We start from the raw sequence: 22,815 nt of genomic DNA on the forward strand, positions 1-22,815 counted from the left end.
ACAGCCTGAAAGTAGTGCTAGTTAGGTACGCTGGCCATGCTAAATTCTCCCTCAGTGTACCCGAACAGGCGCCGCCCTGAGTGTGGTAACTAGGGGGTTTTCACAATAAATGCATTGCAGTATGAATGTAAGCTTACTTGTGACAAACAATACATGTATGCAGGATAAGACGACACAACAACTTATATTTACAGAACTATTAATGTGAGAAAATGTCCCAAAGTATGGAAGCATTGTAAATATTACATTGAGTCACGTAAGGAACTATTAAAATCAGATGACCAAAAGCTTGCTCAAAAGGTTTTATGAAAAGGAGAGAGATGGAGAGGCAGAGCGGGGGTGTGTGTGTGTGTTGGGGAAATTCCAGTGCTTAGGGCCTAGGCAGCTGGTTGCACAGCCAAAGATGGAATGATTAGAATCAGTGATGCTCAAGAGGCCAGAATTGGATGAGTGCATATATTTCGAAGTGTTGTGGTGCTGAAGGAGATTACATCGATTTAGAGATTATAGAGACACCAGAAAAGTGGCTATGTAATCAAATTGATTTGGTTAATCTGATTTTTACTTTTAAGAGGAATTTTTTCATAAATTTTAGGACAGGTCAAAAAAGGGGATTTGGCCTTATTCATATTAGACGAGCCTGTGCATCAATTGAGGCATATCAATCAAAAAGTTCAAATTATGTTAGCCATGTTTATGCCCTCCAAATTCAAAAATGGCCCAACTTTTCTTCAGAAACAGCTATGAAAGTGACACAAAGAATTGAAAGATAAGTTGTCATATTGAGGCTGAATGACAACTGCAAAAAGGAATTTCAGAGAAGGGTAGTAATTTATGCATTTTTGCAGTTTAAAAAACAGGTTAAGAATTCCAATTGAACTATTGTCAAATGACTGATTGGTGATCCCATATTTACGGTCAAAAAAATTTCCACATTTTACAGTATGCCTATTAAAGTGTTTCTATATAACAGTCCAGAATTCGCTTTAATGGTTCAGCAAGTGACACCTGCTATTCTTTTCAGTTGCCTATGCCCATTTAATTACTGCTACTTTCAGGAAGGTTGAGGTGGAAAAATAGTGAATAATACAAGCAACTATGTATCTCCTTAAGCAATCAGATTGAAGGACTGTGCAATTAACTCAGCAAGGACTGAGAAGGACATGTACACTGATGAATATAGTGTCCAATTAGTTTCAGAAAGAGTGTGAGAAAGAGGGAAACAATAAATAAAAATCTCTGAAATAATTAAACTTAACAGAATGAGTCTTCACAGTTGTATTTGTTATTTTTCACTTCAAGTTGTTGACTGGCTGTATTTAACACATCAAAATGGCATTTAGACTGAAATAGACAAGATTTGACTTGTGGTATGGTTTGCATCTATAATGCAAGTACAATGCCTCCACATGTAACGCAACTAAAACCTGTTTTCACGAAGATAACAGCACAGCAACATTTTCTGACACAAATTTTCAATTTCCCTGCATTTGTCCTTGCCTAAAATTGCTGTTTAGCATTAATAACAGCAAGCACTATTATTATTTTGACAGCAAATTATGAGTCAATAAATGCTTTTCAGATTGTGGTGATATAACACCTGCCCTTTTACCTCAACTTTCCTCATTACTCAAGGTCCCAATCACTCGTTACAGGTGAAGCAGAGATTTGCATTTACCTCTTGCATTTTAGTAGACGGTACGCTCTGCTCACAAGGCACTCTCCTCTACATTCAGGAACCCAAACACAGATTTGGTGACTGCTTTGTTGAACACTTCCCTTCAATTCTAGTGACCTGCCAATGCTCTCAATGACATTTCTGTTCTTTGCCTACTGCATCGTCCAGGTGAAGCCCAATGCAAGTTGAAGGAACTGCATTGCATCATCTTTTGATTAGGCACTCTACAATCTTCACGACCACAGCGCTGAACTATTCCAGTCAGCAGCACACGTGTTCTAGAACACCTTTTGTTTCTTTTCTTCCCAATACCCTTCTCTTTGGTCCTGGAATTCAAATTGTTCTGTCATTCAACCTCTCCCGTTTTCCAACCTATCACAGGGCTTCCTTTTGTCCTTGCCCCATCCACCCCTTGCTCACCCGCCCCTATTACATTTGATGAAAGCTCACAGGACTGAATTTCACTCCACAAATGCTGCCATAACGTAATTCCAGCATATTCTGTTTTTATTTCAGATTGTGGATGTTTGCTTGTCTCCAAGATGTTAATGACCATACTGAAGTTTGATGTAACTGTGTTTTTGAGACAAATAAAAAATATTGAAGAAAACCATGTTATATGTAATCACCATCATAGCCAATGACTTCTCACCTGCATCACCACTGTTAACTCTTCTCCTGGGAATAGCCTTCACACGGGCAGGTGAAGTAGAGTGCTGTTTGTCATATTCTGATGCAACAACTGAGTACGATCGTTGGAAGACGCTACGCTTTGCTGTATCATTTTCCATAATAGGGCTTGTTTCAAGACTGTAAAAACAGATCCAATACACCATCACATATACATGGTAAGAAAGAAGTTATTAGTTTCCAACATCCATCTTTAATACTACCATAATTGTTTAAAATTACCTAGGAGGCATTGATTTCAGGTTGGTTTCAGGCTCGTCAAATACATGAGGGCAGGCATCTGGTGTGACAGATATGTATGGCGCTGGTACAGAGGTGGAACGAAGGTATCTCATTTCATCTTGGAACAGGTGATCGTCGTGGTAGCCAGTAAAGTTCTCCGAATGCTGTCTATTAGGCAGAGTTTCACAATTGTGAATCAGTTACGTTGCGCAGCAAATGATTTTCACAAGGTAATACCTATTCAGAAGTCTATGTATACTAAACCAGAAGATTGTAGGAGGATTGCAAGGATAGTTGACTTAATGTTATTTTAAGAATCAATGTGACTTCACAAATGAAAGACAATCCTAATCATGTCTCTGATTCTGAATTTTTTTGTTTTAAAAAAAAAATCAGTGAAAGATAAATCTTACAGTAGAAAATGAGGATTTTGTGTGGTAGTGAAATCATGCATACTAGAAAGGCCTGGGGTTTGATCTTTAATGTGCTGAGATGTTTTTAAACCAGCAAGGAAATTGACCTCCCTCTTTCGGCTGTTGAGCAAGGAAATGGTGTGAGGTGCTGTAAATAATTCCACCAATTTCCTCCTGCTGGTATTCCCACTCCAATGTGATAGGCAACCACTGAGCTTAATACAAAGGGATCAGATATCCAAATATTTATTACACATTTATTAAAGAAATATTTGGATTGCCCAGGACTTTATTTTTGGCTAGGTGGGAAAAAAAACTGGTTGGGATATTATTCAAAAAATTATCCTCACAATGCATGGCGCTTCTAATCAAGGAATTGGACAGCGAATTCAGGGTTTTAAAGGATACGCATTGAGTTGCCGATCTCCAGAATCAGCTGGCCCATTTACACAATTCCACCGTTTGCTTTGTACAAATGGCAGCTTGTGGAGCATGGGTGGCACAGTGGTTAGCACTGCTCCCTCAGTGCCTGGGACCTTGGGTTCAATTCCGGCCTCGGGTGACTATCTATGTGGAGTTTGCACATTTCTCCTGTATCTACATGGGTTTCCTCCAGGCGCTCCGGTTTCCTCCCACGGTCTAGAAATGTGGGGGTTAGGTTGACTGGCCAAGATAACTTGCCCCTTAATGTCAGGAGGGTAAAAATATAGGGTTACAGGGATAGGAAAGGATCTGGGTGGGGTTGTTGTCAATGCAGGCTCGATGGGCCCAATGGCCTCCTTCTGCACTGTAGATTCTATGATTCTTGACTTTGGCTCCTCTGTTATTTTAAGAAATTGCTGGATACACACTCCATTAAACTCACTACAGAAAGTTAGGGCTGGAACTTAGCATCGCAAGTACCTTTCAAACGACAGAATGATTGTTAATATGAAATGTCAATCAACATTTCTGATTCAGAAAGGGAAGAATTTAAACTGCTCAATATCATACCTGCACATAACAGATTGTTGTTTGAACTTTCAAAAATGTCAAATTTTAAACCTTTTCTTTACCAATTTTTTTTCTCTCTCGCCTAACTCAATTTTTATTTCCCTGTATTTGTTTGTACCCAAGCTGTCTCTAATTCATTAATTCTAAATACGCTCCTTCTCTGCTAGTTTTGTTGTGCTTCACTCTTTAAATCCTATTGATCCAGATTCTGCAGTCAGTGGCAAAGCAAGGGCACTCGCCACTGACCTCAAGAAAGCTTCGGAGATCTAGTTCTCCCCGTGGCAATAACTTCAACTCTTTAGAGTTGTTGTTTAATGGGGGTTCTTAGTTGAGCTGCAGTAATGTCATCAAGCTATCCAGACAGTCAATCACATTGAAGAATCCTTACATCTCCAGCCAACCTTGAACTGAAAAGCACTAATAATAAAACCATTTTCTAAAAGATTTAGAGTTAAATAAAGATTGGGTATTAAGTTAAAAGCTGAAATATCAGGAACAAACTTCAAAAAATATTTAAAATTAACCATGATTAATAATGCATTGCCAATATAAATGTGTGTTTTCAGGACCAGTTCCATTGCTCAGCAGCATTTATTAAAATTAAAAACTCAGTTATACCTCATTGTACAATTAAGTTTCTAACAAGTGATGTGAGAATGGAAGAGGGACATTCTCATTAAATAATTTGATGTAACTTGGCTTAGGTGGGTGGGTCAACAGCACAGCCTCTAACAGAACAGTAAATGAAGGATGCAACCTCAGGATTACATACTTGTGTTTGTGCTGGATCCTAAAGTACAGTCAAACTCGAAGCTGCAAATTCTGACAAAAACCCCAGTAAATCTGGGTCTGTGGTTAAGGAGATGGACTGCTGACCCCACTGCTCACTAAGGTCCCAGGTGCTTCACTGCCCTTGCATTATCAGCTTACTCTTCCCACAAGTTATGCTGCACATTCTTGGAGCTGATGGGTATAGGTAAAAGTCAGTTTAACAAGCCATTCTGCAAGGTGTCATGCACAAGTCTATTATTTGAGGGTTACACATTACCAATGCATTATATAATAAATTATACCGGTATACTTCCACCTTCATCGGGTGTAACATTTATGCTGCCCAAATATATACTTTTTGAACTACTGCATCGCAACATCTAAATTCGAAAGATTTTCATACTTTTGGAAAATTTGCTCCTTTGCCTATGTGAATTTGACATGGTTGTTTGTGAAGTCCTACAAGATGAAGGGTTGGTGGTGGTGGTGGAGGAGGGGGGGGGAGGAATCAAACTTTACACGATGGAGCTCATGCAACAGACAAAACAGTCATCTTTCTTCCTTCTACACCTTCAACAAATTCTATTTCCTCTTAACCAGTTTTCATCATAGAACTTTATCATAGAAACCCTACATTTCAGAAAGCGGCCATTCGGCCCATCGAGTCTTCACCGACCACAATCCCACCCAGGCCCTACCCCCAAATCTCTACATATTTTATCCACTAATCCCTCTAACCTACGCATCTCAGGACACACAGGGGCAATTTTAGCATGGCCAATCAACCTAACCCGCACATCTTTGGACTGGTTCATGTTTAATTTTGACAGCCCAACATTGGGTGATACTTGATGTCAAAGGCACTAACTTGTTAACTGGATGAAGTGACAGAGTGGCTACATTCGTTGGCCATATATTGCAACAGGAGGAAGGTCAAAGGCATAAAATAATCAAAAGAAAACCAAAACAAAAAGAAGCGGCCACTAACAAAGTTCACATGATTTAAATGAACAACTTATCATCTTAAAGCTTCCAAATGCAAGGACAGATCAGAGCTAACCTTCATCAAGACAGTTCTCCAAACTATGAGTTAAGTTGTTAGTTTTTGCTTTGGGTGATGATGGTTGAGGGATGAACACTCCAGTAGTCCCGTGGCATTTTAACACCAAACCCAAGTAGTATATAGTACCTTAATTCAACATTTCACCCCAGACATAACAGTTTTACTTCAATACTGTCCTGAGGTGTCAGCCTAGATTGTGTTTGCACACCTCATGTATTGAACACACATTTTTGACTCAGGGATACAAGTGTTATCAACTAATCTGAACTGGTACAATCGTTAAAGTTGCATCAGGTCATTTTGTACCACAAGCGGAACTGTTTAATTTGTTCTTGCACAATGGAATACTGTCCTACCTAAATCGATTTTTACTGTACAGATACCTCTGCCATTGTTGAGCAAATCTGTTACGCTTTACCTTGCAAGGGTCTGTAGATAAAGGCATGGATATTTACTGGGCATCTCATCAGAGATGCCCTCTTTCAGACTTGGAAGATGTGAATGAAAAGGCCTTGGAGTATGGTAACAGAGAATATTTGGTTCTGCTGCACTACTCAGCGAGAGCAAAAACATAGCGTTGGCTTTAATCACTTGATGAGCTTCCATAGAGGGCAAGGCTCGTGGTGTCTTCACTTGCACTGGCTTTTTTCTGGCTTGTTTCACCTGAAATAGAAAAGAACGAACATTGATAGAGTGCCTTTTCCCAAAATTAAAACAAACTGGGAACTCAAAGCATTTTTTATTTAAAACTCAAAAGGATAAAAATATTTAACCAATATTCTATTTCATCATATTTTATAAATAAAATCACTAAGGCAGAAATGAGTATTTACTGAGGAATGGATAAAAAAAGGTGACATTTACTTGTAAAAGCAAAAAGGTCCCAAATAGTAATGTTCTACAAAATGAATACTTCAAATACACAGAATTCATCTAACAACATAATTAATATCTATTCGTAAACAAGGGCAGAAACACTAGCTTTTCTTCAAATTACTAATGTTTTGGATAGTGCTATCTTTTGGATTACTTTCCTTGAGGTACCACAAATTCTCATCAATATATAATGTGCTTGGAAATAAAATCACCTCTGCACCAAAATTACAATTTTATTCATTTCGTGCAGTATTTCTAATTAGTCACATATTTGTGCAATGCAGAGTGCTAGTGGAAAATGAAAAATATACAGTAAATTCAGACACCAAGCATGAATCTTAGTTTTGTAGGATTGCAGAATGTGTGCCAAATTGCTTCACTCTTTTTTCAATGATAAATTACTGTATGTGAGAAAGTGGGATTTTTAAACAAAACGATAAAAAGCATTCTTTCCAGATGTATTATAGCTTGGTATAGCCCCAGCTCAGACCAAGACCTCAAGAAACCACCAAAAGTTGTAAATAAAGCCCAATCCATCACGCAAACCAGTCTCCCATCCATTGACTCTGTCTACACTTGCCGCTGCCTTGGTAAAGCGGCCAGCATAATTTAAGGACCCCACGCACCCCGGACAGTCTTCTACCTTCTTCCATCAGGAAGATGATACAGAAGTCTGAGATCACATGCTAACCATTTCGAAAACAGCTTCTTCTCTACTGCCATCAGACTTTTGAACGGACCTACCTTATATTAAATTGATCTTTCTTTACAGTCTATGATTGTAGCACTACGTTCTTCACCCTCTTCTCTTCTATGCTGTGCTCGTATATTGTGCAAGAAATACTTTTCACTGTATCACAATACATGTGACAATAATAAATCAAATCACAATATATACTAATTATTCTTAAACTTGAACTGTTCATCATTAACGGAATCCAGTTTTTAAACTTGAGCTGCACAGCCCTTCCTAAACCACATGATCATCAGCCGAATCTCTCTCTTCTAAGCACTATTGATGAGAACTCTGACTGACAAGTTGTGTCAGCATTCATAGCTAAATAGATATCAAACTGTAAATACTTTCATTTTCAGTTAACATTTAAGCTTCAGGGTGGTGTAGAAAGCACTATATTCTGTTTTTTATTATTTTGATCAACTAGATGGGAACATTGGAGAAGGGTTTGATGCAGCAGCACAATTCACGTTTACCATTGGGAGCCAGTTGTACTCTGACTAATGGGATGAAAATCTTCCCTTTCTCATTTGTCTGCAAAAGTCCCAGATGAAATTTCACAAGCTCAAATCAATTCTTCATTTACCATAACCTCACATTACTTGAACAAGTTCATTCAAAGAAGAGAGAAGAATTGTTAATACATGGGAAAGGTGTTTATTGTTAATTCTGCTGAGTGCTAATGAGGTTAAGGTTTAAGATCTGTTGTTGAAGGAAAGTCAATGTTGGTTTTATTCTGAAATCTAGCTTTCCTAGGGCTGACTTGGATGTCAATGAAATAAATCATTCCACTTAGAAAACTGATGGCTTAAGCAGAGAATTCACTCCCACAATGAAGGCAGGTTCAAAGATTTGTATCCATTAGGAAACTGATCTTGAGTCATTTGAAGGGTCATCCATTGACAATACTTTCTTAAATTTATAGTGGCAAAAGTTTATTTACTAGTGTCACAAATAGGCTTACATTAACACTGCAGTGAAGTCACTGCGAAATCCCCTTGTTGCCACACTTCGGTGCCTGGTCGGGTACACACAGGGAGAATTTAGCACAGCCAATGCACCTAACCAGGACGTCTTTTGGACTGTGGGGGGAAACCGAAGCACCCGGAGGAAACCCAAGCAGAAACAGGGAGAACGTGCGGACACCACGCAGAAAGTGATTAAAGCCAGGAATCGAATCTGGGTCCCTGGTGCTGTGAGGCAACAATGTTAACCACCATACCATCCCTTGCACAATTTTGTATTTGCTCCAAAAGTGGAATATGTACAAAATTGCGCAGATTCATAAATTTGCTCAGGAACAGTATACTTAGTGAGATAAGAGTGCCTAAAAATCAGAGGATTACAATGTGCCATAAAGCTCAAACACCCCTCACTGGATAATTCCCACCTGAATTGAAGCCCAATCCATGTAGGAATCAAGCTGTGCAATCTGAAGTAACATGGTGAGGTATCAGTCCACAATCTGCTGCTCGGATTGCCTTTACTGGGCATAGGAGTCAATTTTAATGTTCAAAGGAGTACATACCTTCTCACGAGCTGCAGCCTGTTTCTCCCTGAGATATTTTTCTCTGCAACGATCACATACGAGATACCAGGTGCTTCCTCCAACTCCTCCATCACCACAGTTCCCTGCCCAACCGCCGCAGAAGTGACCAATGCTATTATAGCCCTGTCCTCCAGCATAGCGACCACAACCTTTTGCAAATGGAAACACAAAAAGCTTTTAGATCGAACAAGAAGTGGATTAACTTCATATTCTTTGGGTGTCAAATTTAGTGGCTGTTCAACTGTCTATAGAGACTTGATGGTAATCACAAGACAGATTGTAACAGGTATTAGGGGAAAATGGGTAAAGCTCATGGCAGATGAACTGTAACACTGATGTGTTAAATACATTTTAACCAAAATGTATTTGACAGTATGGAGAAGCAATAAATCGTACGATTTTAAAGGAGTGCTGGAACAGAGTCCTGGGGCTGGACGTACAGAATTGTTGAAGGTAGCCAGGCAAGTTGGGAAGGCTGCTAAAAAAACATGTGGGTTCTTTGGTTTTATTAAGCAACACTGAGTGCAAATGAAGGGTTGTTATTCTCACAAAAATCCAAGCTGTCACTCCAATGCAGTACTGAGGGACTGCTGCAATTCTGTGAGTGTAATTCCATGGAGAAGTTATCTTTCAGATGAGACATTAAACTAAGATTCCATCTGCTCTGCTGGATGAAAAAAAATACCTTCGGACGAGCCGTGGAATTGCTCCCAGCAGCTTGGCCAATATCAGTCAATATCACTAAAACAGATTATCTGGTCATTAATTCATTGTTTTTTTTTGTGGGAGCTTGCTCAAGACCGAGATTTGAAGTGTTTGGTCACAAAAGTGTTGACATGAGGACCTTGAGAAAAGTGGATACCCAGAGATTAGAAAGTTGTGAAATGTGGTTCTGGAGCAGGATGGAGTGAGTCAGTTGGAGAGAACACAAGAACAATGAAGTAGTTCTCAGGACAGTCAGGGAAGACAGATCCTATATATGAACTCGGAGCAGGAATGGGCCATTTGGCCCCTTGAGCCTGCTCTGCCATTCAGTAAGATCATAATTGCTTCAATTGTGGCCTCAACTCCACGTTGCACTGCCCCAGTAACCTTTGGCCTCCTTGTTAGTCAATAATCTACCTACCTCCAACACCGCTTCCACCACATTCTGGATCAGATAATTCCAAAGATCCACAAGAAGCTTTTCTCATCTGTCTTAAATGGGAATTCCCTTCTTTTTAAACCTGGTTCTAGTCTCTCCCACATGGGAAAACATGCTTTCAGCATCCACCCTAACACATCTCGTTAGGAGCTTAGATGTTTCAACAAGATCACCTCTCAATCTCCTAAACTCCAGTGGATGCAAGCCCAGCCATATTGTCAGATCACTTAACCAGTGAGTGAAAAAGAACATGAGCAGCTGGAGGTTGCAACCAGGAACCAATGGAGGCAGTTCCTGGCAAATGGGGTGGATGGGTGGAGGCTAGCCTTGAGGGGGTTGAAAATTGGGGCGGGGGCGGAAAATCAATCGTGCTCTTCCTGGTCAAGAGGTCACTTATCTTGAAGAATCAGCAGCTTGGTTCAGCTGCCAACATTTCTGTAGTTCGGGCATAGTCCGCACACACTTAATTCAGTGCTATGCCTTTGCTATGTTAATTATCAGCCATGATCTTATTGAATGGCGGGGCAGGCTCAAGGGGCTAGATGGCCTACTCCTGCTCCTATTTCTTATGTTCTTATTATGCCCTACCTGCTGTTTTAAGAGTATTTTGGGGAGCGATTTCTGCAATTCAAACTTTAAAACTGATTGCCCAATCCTTATATTTTAGGCCTTCTGCCTTACCACCACCTCCAGAGGGAGTTACCAGAGGGCTGACTGCCGCTATGGAAGTATGTCAGCAAGAGTCAATATCTTCAGAATGTAAGAAAGCAGACAGCCAGAAAAAAAAAGCCAATTGAAAATAAGAAACACAATCAAAAGCTTCCATTGAATTTCAGGTAAGAGCTTAGTTTGAACATTGCCTCATGAAGCAGCTATATTCCGAATGAATTAATCTTCAAACTTATTGGCAACTGAGCAAAAAAAGAGCAAAAGCTGATCAAATGTTATTATACATAAAATGGATAACAATTTGCCATTTTTGTTCATTTAAACTCCTTTTAAGTTGAACCCCAAAACCAGGGTGTATTAATGTGAATATAATATGAAGATAAATAAAAAGCAAATTACTCAAGCGGTAGATACATATGATCTTTTTTAATTAGTTACCTGGGTGAACTTGTCTCATGTGATATGTTACAGGATATTGATGGGATTCACCACACAGTTCGCATATCGTGTCCTTCTCGGGGCCTCCCATTGCGAGCTGTGCCATTTCTCCAAAAAGATTTCCTCTGGGTCTCGCCTCTGCTTTGTCTTTTTTCTTCTTTTCTTTCTTACTCTTTTTGTTGTCTTTTTCATTCTCTTTTTTCTTCAGTATAGCACTTGAACCAGGGCTGGGAAAGATCATGTTCTGAGTGGCTGCTTTTATGGTTGCCATCGAGATATCTTCCCAAAAGGCAACAAGGTGCTGCAAAGTAAGAGGCAAAGAGGACCTACTCTTCATAGAATGATGGCTCAAAGCTTCATAGGCTGTTGAATCTGCTTTTCCATCTTCATTTTTCTCTGGCAGTGGGGGTTCCTTGAGCATTGAGAGCACCTTATTTTTATTAATACTGCCCATTTTAGATATGTCTGGACCATGAGGAGAAATATTAAACATATTTAGAGCAGATGATATCTCCAATGAATGTCTATTCTTTAGTTTGGTCTCTCGCTCTTCCATGCCTTGTTGGCTGTGAAGGCTGCTTCTCATTGGTGCATATTCTTTACTAAGGTCAGGATTAAATTTCAAGAAAGATGAACATGCCATTGCATCATGGACAACCCCTTCATGCCATAGGAAAGCTGCAAATACCGCACGGGCACATTCGGCGACAGATGGAGACATTGCCTGTTTTGGTGGCTCGACAGTTGAATTACACTCGTCCCTGAAAATGGTTCCCATTTTTTCCTTCTTGGGCCTTGTGTGTCTGCCAGTACTCTTACGACTCATCTTAGGGGATGATCTAGTTTCTTGCTCTTCTTTGGGTGGAGCCTTTCCGATGCTGAAATGGACCTTTGGACAGGAATCATCAGGGTTTTGCATTTCAGCTATTTTTTCAGAGACTGCGTCTGAATTACTGGTTGTTGTTAGAGTACTAGATGTACAAATCGCAACTATCTCACTATGAAGATTTTCTTGAACTACTTGGGGGGAAGGCGTCCTGTTCTCAGTGTTGCTGGCAGTTTTTGCCTCTTTGGGTAGTAATTTTGGTTTAGGTGAAGTTGACCGCCCTCTTAAAGGCTCCATTAGAGGAACCTTTTTCTTACGAACTGTATCAGGGTCCAAAGTGTACGAGTCAGATTTTGATCTCTCGCGTGGTGGTTCCAATCTTATTTTTGCCGTTGTGTTAGCTTTATGAATTAAGTTCCTTTCATGAGGAGAAGACGGTCTTGGAGAATTGGGACTTGATGGGCTGCCTTTCCCAGATGATAACTTCTGCTTTGACAACGTTGACCGTGACCCTGGTGTTGGTGACTCTGCTCTTAGCCCAGCAGCGGTCTTTTCATCTGTTTTTAGTGACTGCAATGTATTATGGTTTGGAGAAAGCGATCTACTATGAGAGTCTGATCGCAATTTGGCAGTGTCTGATTTAAGCATGAGGGATTCACTTGCAGACAAGTTTTCTGCATTTTTTGTCTTTGTTTGCTCTACAGCAGCTTTGCTGATCCGACCTTCAATTTTTTGCAATCGATTTTCAGTTTTGTGTTTACAGGATAAGTCAAAGTTTCCAGATGGTCTTCCAGATAGTACAATGTTTCCTTTATCACCTGAAAACAACATTTTGGAGACAAAGTCAGTCATTTACTACTTTATTTTCAGAACAAAGACAACCTACTTCATTATATTTTCCATTGTTCCATTGCTGCATAGATGGATGGAATTGCAGCAATATTCCTCAGATACGATATTTTAAATAAGTAAATTTAATATACAGGTTATTTCCCAACTCTCTCATAACAGTAAAGAACAGAATGCACTTCAGTCCACATTTCACAAATAATTAGCTGTTCTTCTGATTTAAGACTGCAGTAGCAAAGAAACAACAATAAAAAGGGTGTATTAGCATTATAAACAAAAACACCAAGTTAGTTAGGGTGGCACAGTGGTTAGTACTGCTGCCTCAGTACCAGGGACCCGGGTTCGATTCCAGCCTCTTGTCACTGACTGTGTGGAGTTTGCACGTTCTTCCTGTGTCTGCATGGGATTCTTCTGGTTTCCTCCCACAGTCCAAAGATGGGCAAGTTATGTGGATTGGTCATGCTAGTTTCCAAAGATGTGTAGGTAAAGTGGATCAGCCCTGATGGAAAAATCTCAGTCTGCATAACTTTGCGTTAAAAAAACAAATTGCCTTGGTTAGGCTACTGTATTATCCCCATTCCTTAAGTCACATATGAAAATGGTAAAGTGGGGTCTCCAACTTTTAAGTGCAGGAAAAAAAACAGTATTTCAGTATAAAATATATTTAAGCTTTCAGCAACTGCAACAAACTATCAGATTGCCCCAAAAGTTTGCAAATAAGAGATCACTGAAAGTTATCATAGAATCCCTAAAGTGCAGAGAGAGGCCAATTGGGCCTATCGAGTCTGCATCGACAACAATCCTACTCAGCCCCTGCCCCCGTAACCCCACATATTTATCTTGCTAATCCCCCTAACCTACACATCTTGGGACACTAAGGGACAATTCAACTTAACCTGCATATCTTTGGACTGTGGGAGGAAACCAGAGCACCCAGAGGAAACCCACGCCAACATAGGGAGAACAAACTCCACACAGTCAGCCGAGGCCAGAATTGAACCTGGATCCCTGCGCTGAGAGACAGCAGTGCTAACTACTGTGACCAACTCAAAAAAGTTTCTAAACTAACTGGAACACCCTCAAGAATCTCAAGAACTTATTGAAAAAAAACAGTTCAGCTCTGCAGTACAAACTAGTGAAACACTTAAATCCAAAGGTTTTTGGAGGAACCAGTGTATGAAGCAATAAATCATGCTGCACAGTTATCAAAACACTGACCATGAAGTGGATACAAAATGAAATGTATGTCAACATGAATTTATAAGCAAGAGCAAAAGCAGCACTGTTATCCTCTGCAGGAGTCCAACAGTCACACAGATTTCTTTTTCATCACTACATGCATACCCACCCTTTGACTTCAGAGACACAGAGCAGACACCTGACCCAGGGCCTGAAGGACTATTACTTTTGTATGAGCGCTCACGTGAAGCAAGGCTGCGTGATGAAGTGTCTACAGAGGAAGACAGTGGCAGGTAAGCAGCAAAGATTCAATGACAGAAACGCTTCAGCAGAAAGAATTAGCAAAGAAGCTATTTACAGATACATTTACAAGTTTAAAAAAGTCAGCTAAGTTTTGAAATGAGATAAAACTTGGTAGTTTTGTTTCTGTTTTTACCTCTGACAATTCAGCACATGTTGGCGTTTTGTCAGTCAGTGCTAATGCAATGGAACCAACTATTTGTTAAAAAAAACATTGATAATTGTAAGGAGCATCCCAGTCTGCACAAGTTACTATCAAGTAACAAAATGCTGTAAAATCTGCATCAAAAGAAAAATGCTTTAAAATTGGTGTACAAAATTTAATTTATTATAGTATTTTACTGATGGAAGAGAGTCTAGAGAACCATAATAGTAAAGCAACAGGATGGAACATGTTAGGCAGATGAGACAGACAGACTTACTCAGAAGCTGCGGTTGAGACTGCGGCAAGGAAAGGGGTTGTCCAAACACAAATGGGCTGTGAACAAGGGAAGAGGAAGGCTTTGCAGCTTGACCAAAGACGCTAGAAGCTGGAAGGAAAGGCTGTGACTGAATGGTATTCAGTATGGCACTCAGCTGGTCACCTGTAGCAGGCAAAATTAAGTAAGACTATGTTTGGTTCCTTAACTCCCTCAATTGATATCTTCCAATGATATTACGTTGGCATGAAAGTGAGGAACATGAAACTAATTTTCATGCTACCCCACAATTATCCAGCAAGTTAAAAACACACGTAGTGAATGAATCACAACATATAATCTGGCCTCAATTGTTGGCTACCAGCTTTCAAAGCAGTTGTGTGTGACAATTCTTCATGACTAGTCTAAGTGGACTATCATTTCTAAAGTTTAGGGATACACTGTATTAACATAATTCCCATAAATCTGGAAGACTACCTTTCAAAGTAGATACGCTCACAAGTAGCAATATTCTTGCATTATCACCATTGCCTTGAAACCTTGGTTCTGGATTAAGTTCAAGTTCAGCATGGATTCCACTCATTCTACTCTTTTGAGGTGCAATATCAGGAACAAAGCATCAAGTGTCCCTGAGCTAATCTTGTAAACAGAATTCATGAACATCCATTAAAAGTACTATTATAGATGTATTTTGCTGTGAGAAATTTCAGAATTCTTGGGCTGATTTCAAAGACAGACAGATGCTAATCTTTTCCAAGTTTCCACAGTAGCCAGTTTCAGAAATAGAATTTGCTGTTGGCCAAAGCTCAGACGAGCGTCTTTCTAACTAACCTGCGAACTCAGGGGAGTTGTGATAATTGAGCAAAGAAGCTTCTTTCAAAGTCCTTGTGATTCTTCTGTCAGGCTTTCCTTCAGGGTTCCTACACTGAATCATCGAATGGCGATTGTACAGGACATGACCACTTGGCTGGTCATGTTTGCGTCAGCATTCTACAAGGATTCAGCTTGTCTCAGTCCCTAGCCTTTCCCCAAAGCTCTTACACATTCCATTTTCAAATGCTTCAGATCTGTGAACGATGGACGTCAATTTTGTTTTTACCCCCAAGACTGTGGGGCTCCCATCCTAATTCTAGTTTGCCATCACTGACATATTGATACTCAGCTTGATACAGCATTTACTCAGGGAAAGTGCTTCACCACTTCAAGAAACTCTTGGTTGAGAATTATTTCCAGGACACAGAGGAGTGCCCACATTCTCCACCCCTCAAGGAGGCACCTTTCAGAATTTCAAATTCTGTTCCGAGGAAGGATAATTCCCAGAGATGTTGAAAATATATCATTGACTACCTCCAGTAGGAAGAATTGTCTTCCAGGAGTCGAAGATGGCTTTTGAGACAGATTCAGGATGTGCAGACTTTCTGGCACTTGGGGCATTTGCTATCATGTGGGAGTTAGAAAATGGGCAACTGCATAATACAAGGCTGCATTGCAGACAAAACGGATCTCCACAAATTGCTAAAAAAAATATTCAAATAAGGTGGAAAGCTCAGTCATCAACATGTGGTCCTGTGATGTGTAAGAGGAATATAAACGAAACAGACACAAGTAGACTGCTGCCACAGAAAAGCAACCTTGCTCATATCTTGGATGCAAAAATTAGATTAAAACTTTTATTGAAATTGTGCATAAATAGTGTATTGTGACATTTGCTAAGTTTGTGAACGAATTGCAAAAATGGAAGCAATTATCCAGGGAGGTATACTCTGTCTAAAAAGCACGCCCTTCAGCTAAACTACCTGATGACCTTAAAGCTAATTTTCTTTATACTTTAAAAGGAGAACTTCAAGTACAGGATTGGACAGAGTACGTTACAATAATTTGGACCAAAAATAGAACCTGGCATTCGTGAAACTCTTACAGCATCAAAGGAAAGCCAGCTTTCAAGAAGCTTGGTTCAACCTACAAAATTACTCCAGTGAAGGAGCATCCCAAGTCATGCACATAAACAGATTTACTTGAAATAACCCTGCTACAAGTATATTTAACAGTAACCTCGATGTCCCAGTTCAAGCACTGCCTGCAGTACACATCCATAGACCCTTAAAAAGTTTGGGAACTTTGAGGTCAAGGAATAGCATCACTGTTCGAGTGGCTGAAAATCCACTTCTAAAGCCATTGTGCAAAAAGACTTTCTAGTTAAATTCTGGCTTATAATTGGCTTTACGGCCCCTAAAAAAAAGCTGGCTTAGAGAATTTGATTCCCACTATATGCTTCATTTTTGAGGGAGCCTGAGGAATGTGTTACCTGAACTTGATCTCTGGTGTGCAAAGTGCTTATTTTCGACAAGGCCTTTGCCAAGCTTCTGTTGTTTCAGGGCAATGACTGAAAATTGATTTTAAAAAGCCTGAAAATTTTCTGAAGGGGAGGCTGCATACTTTGGTTCAGAAGATCTATTAGGCTAGTCCTTACCACAAACTTATTGTATTTATTGGAGATTAGTGTTAAACAGATTCTCCTCCTTCACACCTCCAAAAAGTCATTCTGAGGAATTTGAAGATGCTCAACATCTGGAGAAGTGCCTCATAAAACACTGAGGCCAAATAGATACAAGTAGTCAAAGTCTGACCAAGAATGGGTTGGGCGAATAATTGATGTCCAAATGCAAGGTGAAGAAAAGCTCTATAGAAATAGAATGCTTTCAGACTACACCAGGGCTTTAGCAGCTCTTGAATTTTAAACCATGCTGCCCTGAAGGAAGTGTGAAACACAGGTTCACTGCTTCTCTACAAAGAAAAAAGGGACAAAATAAGTATTCCAAGTATTGTTAAGCAATCAACTCGAGGATTTCCTGCACAGCTGAGTGGACAGTTTTAAAGTGGTACTTGGTCCGAAAATATGTCAGTTAAGCCCCTTGTTTTATCTAGGATCGAGATCATTAACTAGTAAAAGAAACAGAATCTACTTGGATGGCAGTATGGAGTTTGCACATTCTCCCCGTGTCTGCACGCATTTCTTCCGGGCGCTCCAGTTTTCTTCCACAGTCCAAAAATGTGCAAGTTAGGTGGATTGGCCATGCTAAATTGTCCCGTAGTGTCTTAAGATGTCTAAGTTCGTTGGGTAAATATGCGGGGTTATGGGGATAGGGCCTAGGTCAGATGCTCTGAAAGAGTCGATGCAGACGCAATGGACCAAATGACCACCTTCAGCACTATAGGGATTCTATCATTCTATACTTGAAGGAACTTAAAAATAAAATTAAACAAGCAAAAAAGCAGCATACTGGGGTGCAATAAACTTATTCAGGTGTTTGACAGCTATTTTACGCACGATTGAGATGCTCAAACCTTGATGAATGCACAACTAGCTGCATGAATTTCCTTGAGCTATTTTTCGTAAATAGCAGACAAAAATAGAATCTTTATATTTCAGTTCAGTCATTCTGGAAGCCAACTAATGGAGAGAACATTTCAGGCTGCAGTGATTAGACTGCTCAATTGTGCCAAGTGAAAATGTAGGCTGTTTAAGAATGTTTTGATATATAAAATGAGATACAAAAACGACATTATTCAAATTACTTAAATTTCAACATGAATTTTGAGCCCCGTGTTGTACTCTTAATTTTACAATGTTATTGGGCAAATGAAGCTCAACAGATTCCATTGAATTAGCAAAGAAACAAACATTGTTTTGGAAGGAGAATGGAAAATATTACCTTGTTATAGTTAGGCAGTATTTCTTCCTAGTTTTACCTGAATACAAAAAAAAATGCATACACCATAACATATCCAACCACAATGTTCCCCCACTTACCAGGCTCCGTGAAGGATCCCAAATCAAGGTCCGTAGTCATTTCATCTTTAAAAAAGAAAATTGGGATAAATTTAGCATAAAACTGCATTAATGCAATGTTGTCAATTTACTAGTGGTGCAATTGCTTTTTTAAACACAAAATGGAAGCCACTGCAGTGAATGAGAAATGATTGAATATAGCACATCAACAATTTGACTCAAAGTCCTTGTAAGTAAACCACCACTGAATTCTCAATGTTTGCTTTGAAAAATGCTATAGCAAATTACAGGCTTTGAAGGATTGCCCTGTAATGCTATTTAAAACGAGTCAGGAAGCTCCATATCTCATACTCTCATTCCAGGTAATTTCCTGTTTCAAAAGAGTGAGTAGGATTTCATTTTCAACTGGTCATGAACTCAAAATTTTATCTTTGTACTGTAACTGGGCATGAGCATTTAGATTTCCCGATTGGCATAACTCCAGTTTAACACCTGTGATAATTTGAGACCAGCGCTCAAGTATTTCTAGGATAAAATCAAACAACTTACTAACTACATAAAAACAAACATGAATCTGGTGAAAATTTAGACACTGGCAACTAAGTTGACAGTAGTCCGTTTTGATGCCAGCCACAACATATCAAACATAAATGATGTGTATGTGAAGTATGGTTGATTTACACTGGCTCTACAGTATTAAACTGTAGTATTATTTTCTGCAGTCATTAAATTATGGCATTAATTATGCAACTCAGTTTGTCAGAAGCCTTTCCCACTTTCCAATCTCTCACCTCAGAAAAACAGAATGAAGATAACTCTAATCAGAGTTATCAGTTTTAGGGCCAATAAGCCAAAAATTTCCTTTAGAATTATTTCTGACACATACACCGCATTCATCTTAAACCATATTAAAACAGTTGAGATCACCCTTTACATTCCAAAGCTCCTCAGTCCTTTATGATATTTAAAAAAGCTTTTGGCTTTCAGCTGTTCTGTAACATTGCAAATGTGAAAACATTCTTCCAATAAACTATTTGGACTTCATGTGGTGTCCCAAGACTTGCAAATACTTCAAAGGGCAGCATAAAGAACTCACTACTGAATAGTAGGAAACAGAATGTGGTTGACTCTCAACTGCCTTCCAAGGGCAACTAGGGATGGGCAATAAATGCTGGCCAGCCAGCAACGCCAAATGAATAAAAGGAACAATACCAACAACTTGATAAGCCAAACAGAGATATTCTTCAATAAGAAATGGGAAAAATTTAATGCTTTGGGGCACTCAGATGCCCAATTGCAGTCACAGAAAGTCAGCCGCTCACACAACTGGCCATAATCTTTGATAATTCCACCATCACAGAAAATCCTAAGAAATGAATCTCCGAAATGACAGCCAGCAGATGGCAGAGTATAAAAGTGAAGAAAAGCAAATTTTGAAAAAAAAATGAAACCAACTCAAAATTGACAAATGTGTCTATTCTTCTCATGCTGAAATCATTTTAGTTACATCTTTTAAGTTCACACAAGAGTGAATCCTTCCATCTTTTGGAGTTACAAACAACTTGGGTTTATGTAGCACCTTAGCCCTTAATGTAATAAAATGTCTCAAGGTTCTTCAGGGGAGCATTATAAAACAAAATTTGTCACAGAGCATTATAAAGAGATAGATTTAAGGCAGACAACCAAAAGGTTGGTCAGAGATTGGTTTTAAGGAGCACCTTCAAGGGTACAGGGTTAGGGAGGTGGAGAAGTTGGAGGAAGAAATTCCAGAATTTGAGGGTTTATATTAATAAGCATATTTATAGAAACCACTTCATACTTGTGTTACAGAAATGCCTATTGTATTTAATAATACCAAAAGGAGCAGGATCAAAGACTAACTTCTAATTTTTATTTCTAAACATCCAAATATTTCCTACTGTATAGCCTAAAAACTGAAAATAAACAGGCCACTGAGCAACAAAAACAAGGCAGTGCAAAATTCACAGAATGTGGATTTCCTCCAATTAAATAAACAAACAATGATGTTTACACACCTTTGGCATTTGCAAGGCTATAGTCAAATCCTTGAGAGTTGTTGCCACTTGCACTCCTGTTGAAGGCAGGAGCAGTGAAAGGACTGGGAGGAGGTGTCTGAGGTGCTTGATCCAATAGTAGTTGCTCTGTCAAAGAAAACGATTTTAATGGCTTTTGCAAAAATTGTGAATTAAGTGAGAACAACTTAGCTTGTTTAAAAACTCATTTGCATTTGGCAGGGTCAAAATTTATTGAGCATAATACTGGCCTTTTTCCTGCAGCGTTTCATTTTCAAAAAAATGTTTGGGGTTAGAATCAACTCAGAATACCTTCTGCCTAGAAGAATGGTGGGTAAACAGAAGGGGGAAAGAACAGCCATTATAGAGCAAAGAAACAATCCAGCTGCTGCTTTGGGGTCCTACACTTTGACTGATGGATGAGCTTTAGAACAACCTCAAAAAAGTGAGTTCATACTGGGAAAAGAGTTTTGCATTTGAGGCCAAAAGACAATTTCATAAATTTGGTTTGCACTCTTGGTAACGTATTTACTCAGAGACACACCCAAAAACAGCATGCCCTGACTTGAACAAATTAGGGCAACCTTGAAACAAAACCTGTGGATTCTTTTATTCATTCATATTGGAACAAAAACAAGTGGTAAACAAATTACATCACTTCACCTGGCAAGCTGCGGGATGTTCTCCATGCAGGAAAAAATCTACACTTCGCAGCCTTAAATTATGGTAACAATTTTGGCCATGTGAAATTGCCCCTTAGTATCCCAAGATGTGTAGGTTAGGTGTATTAGTCATGATAAATGTATGGGGTTACAGGGGAGGGGATAGGGTGGGGAGAGGGCCTGGGTAAGATACTCTGTCAAAGAGTCAGTGCAGACTCAATGGGCTGAATGGTCTCCTTCTACACTGTAAGGAGACTATGATTCTGTGAAGTTACCAACTGCAGAGTCAGTTTCCAAAGATCTCCACTGTAGAACTATGGGTAGTTCTGCTGCTTACTCCATGATCAGATGTCCTGAACTGCTGTAACTCCTAATCTAGGATGTTGATGCCTTTAAGCAACTCTACCAAAAGAATGGAAGACTCTGCACTCATGACATACCCATTAAGTTATGCAGACCTTAAATACTGAGTTTCAATTCAATCATTAAATCACTGTTTATAGAACACATTCCCACAAAATCTCTGTCTGAGGTAAAACATTGAGATTAATCCCTTCCAGACAGAGGTCCAAGCAATCCATGAGTTTTGGCTTCTGTTCCAGTCTCACCAACAGTAACCAATCTCCTTGCCACATGATTGGCTGAATATATATGGTGTGTTCCTGATGGGATCCCCACTACTAAAGGAAGACCGTCATTGATCCTCTGGGAAACACTGGCAGTTCTGCTGTAGTACCAGAGCAGACAGGACAGCTTAAGGGACAACACTAGCCTAACCCTGTAGCTGTCAGCAGAAACAAAGGTATATATGACTAAGTAATTGATAACAGACTGGAGAGGGGCAACTGCTACAAGGTCTTCATGAGAAATTTTTAAAAATTCCTGTGTAAAACTACAGTATATGGAAGAAAACTCAAAATTGGAGAACTCAGTGTCCTTGAGCATAAAGTTCAAACTAAAGATTACAACAAGAAAATAATTTCAACGGGCTAGTTATTTCAAGTGGCATTGCATGAGATTCATTTTGTATCATGATGTGCAAGATCACAATGAAGAATCCAGTTTTAGCTATCAATTTGTATAATTTTTTGAAAATACCACTGTGAACAGAAGTATTCTGTATGAAGCAATTGAATGAATTATGAGTACCTACCTTCTTCATGTCTTAGGTACTGGTTACCACCTCGGTCTCTGGCCAAGGACCAAGCTTCACCATCACCACTTTCACAGAATTCCACCATACTGTTCTTATCAAGTTGGATCCACGTGCCCTCATGATTTGCCACCTGTTATACAAATGACACTTACTGTCCTGCTCCATATTTAATAGTAGAATTTGGGTGTCTGCAGAGTTGAGATTATTTAAATATTTTACATCTCAGAATTTAAAATGCCTTGGCTGTTCCAGCTCAAAATTACTTGGAAAGACCCTTTATATATCATATATTGTAACCATTTGTAGGTTACAAACAAAAATACTGAATACTTAACGAAACAAATTTGAATTGTGATAGC

General features: G+C 39.3%; 1 protein-coding gene across 11 annotated transcripts in view; it reads right to left on the bottom strand.

Moving 5' to 3' along the window:
- The window catches only part of mycbp2 (MYC binding protein 2), a 175,416-nt gene that overhangs the window by 30,457 nt on the left and 122,144 nt on the right, over positions 1 to 22,815 (bottom strand). For 7 of the 11 annotated variants that reach the window (XM_080198119.1, XM_080198120.1, XM_080198125.1 and 4 more), the window contains 10 exons: positions 22,454 to 22,586; positions 20,642 to 20,767; positions 18,627 to 18,671; positions 14,819 to 14,980; positions 14,266 to 14,367; positions 11,243 to 12,886; positions 8,971 to 9,140; positions 6,249 to 6,493; positions 2,591 to 2,758; positions 2,331 to 2,488 (listed from right to left, as the gene is read on the bottom strand). In XM_080198119.1, coding sequence (XP_080054245.1) covers positions 2,331 to 2,488; positions 2,591 to 2,758; positions 6,249 to 6,493; positions 8,971 to 9,140; positions 11,243 to 12,886; positions 14,266 to 14,367; positions 14,819 to 14,980; positions 18,627 to 18,671; positions 20,642 to 20,767; positions 22,454 to 22,586 — 2,953 coding nt within the window. The remainder of the gene's footprint in view (positions 1 to 2,330; positions 2,489 to 2,590; positions 2,759 to 6,248; positions 6,494 to 8,970; positions 9,141 to 11,242; positions 12,887 to 14,265; positions 14,368 to 14,818; positions 14,981 to 18,626; positions 18,672 to 20,641; positions 20,768 to 22,453; positions 22,587 to 22,815) is intronic. The other 4 variants (XM_080198123.1, XM_080198121.1, XM_080198127.1 and 1 more) reach the window with 3 other exon arrangements.

Source organism: Carcharhinus amblyrhynchos, chromosome 10 (assembly GCF_965287045.1).
Source record: "Carcharhinus amblyrhynchos chromosome 10, sCarAmb.v2.hapA, whole genome shotgun sequence".
NCBI classification, from domain to species: domain Eukaryota; kingdom Metazoa; phylum Chordata; class Chondrichthyes; order Carcharhiniformes; family Carcharhinidae; genus Carcharhinus; species Carcharhinus amblyrhynchos.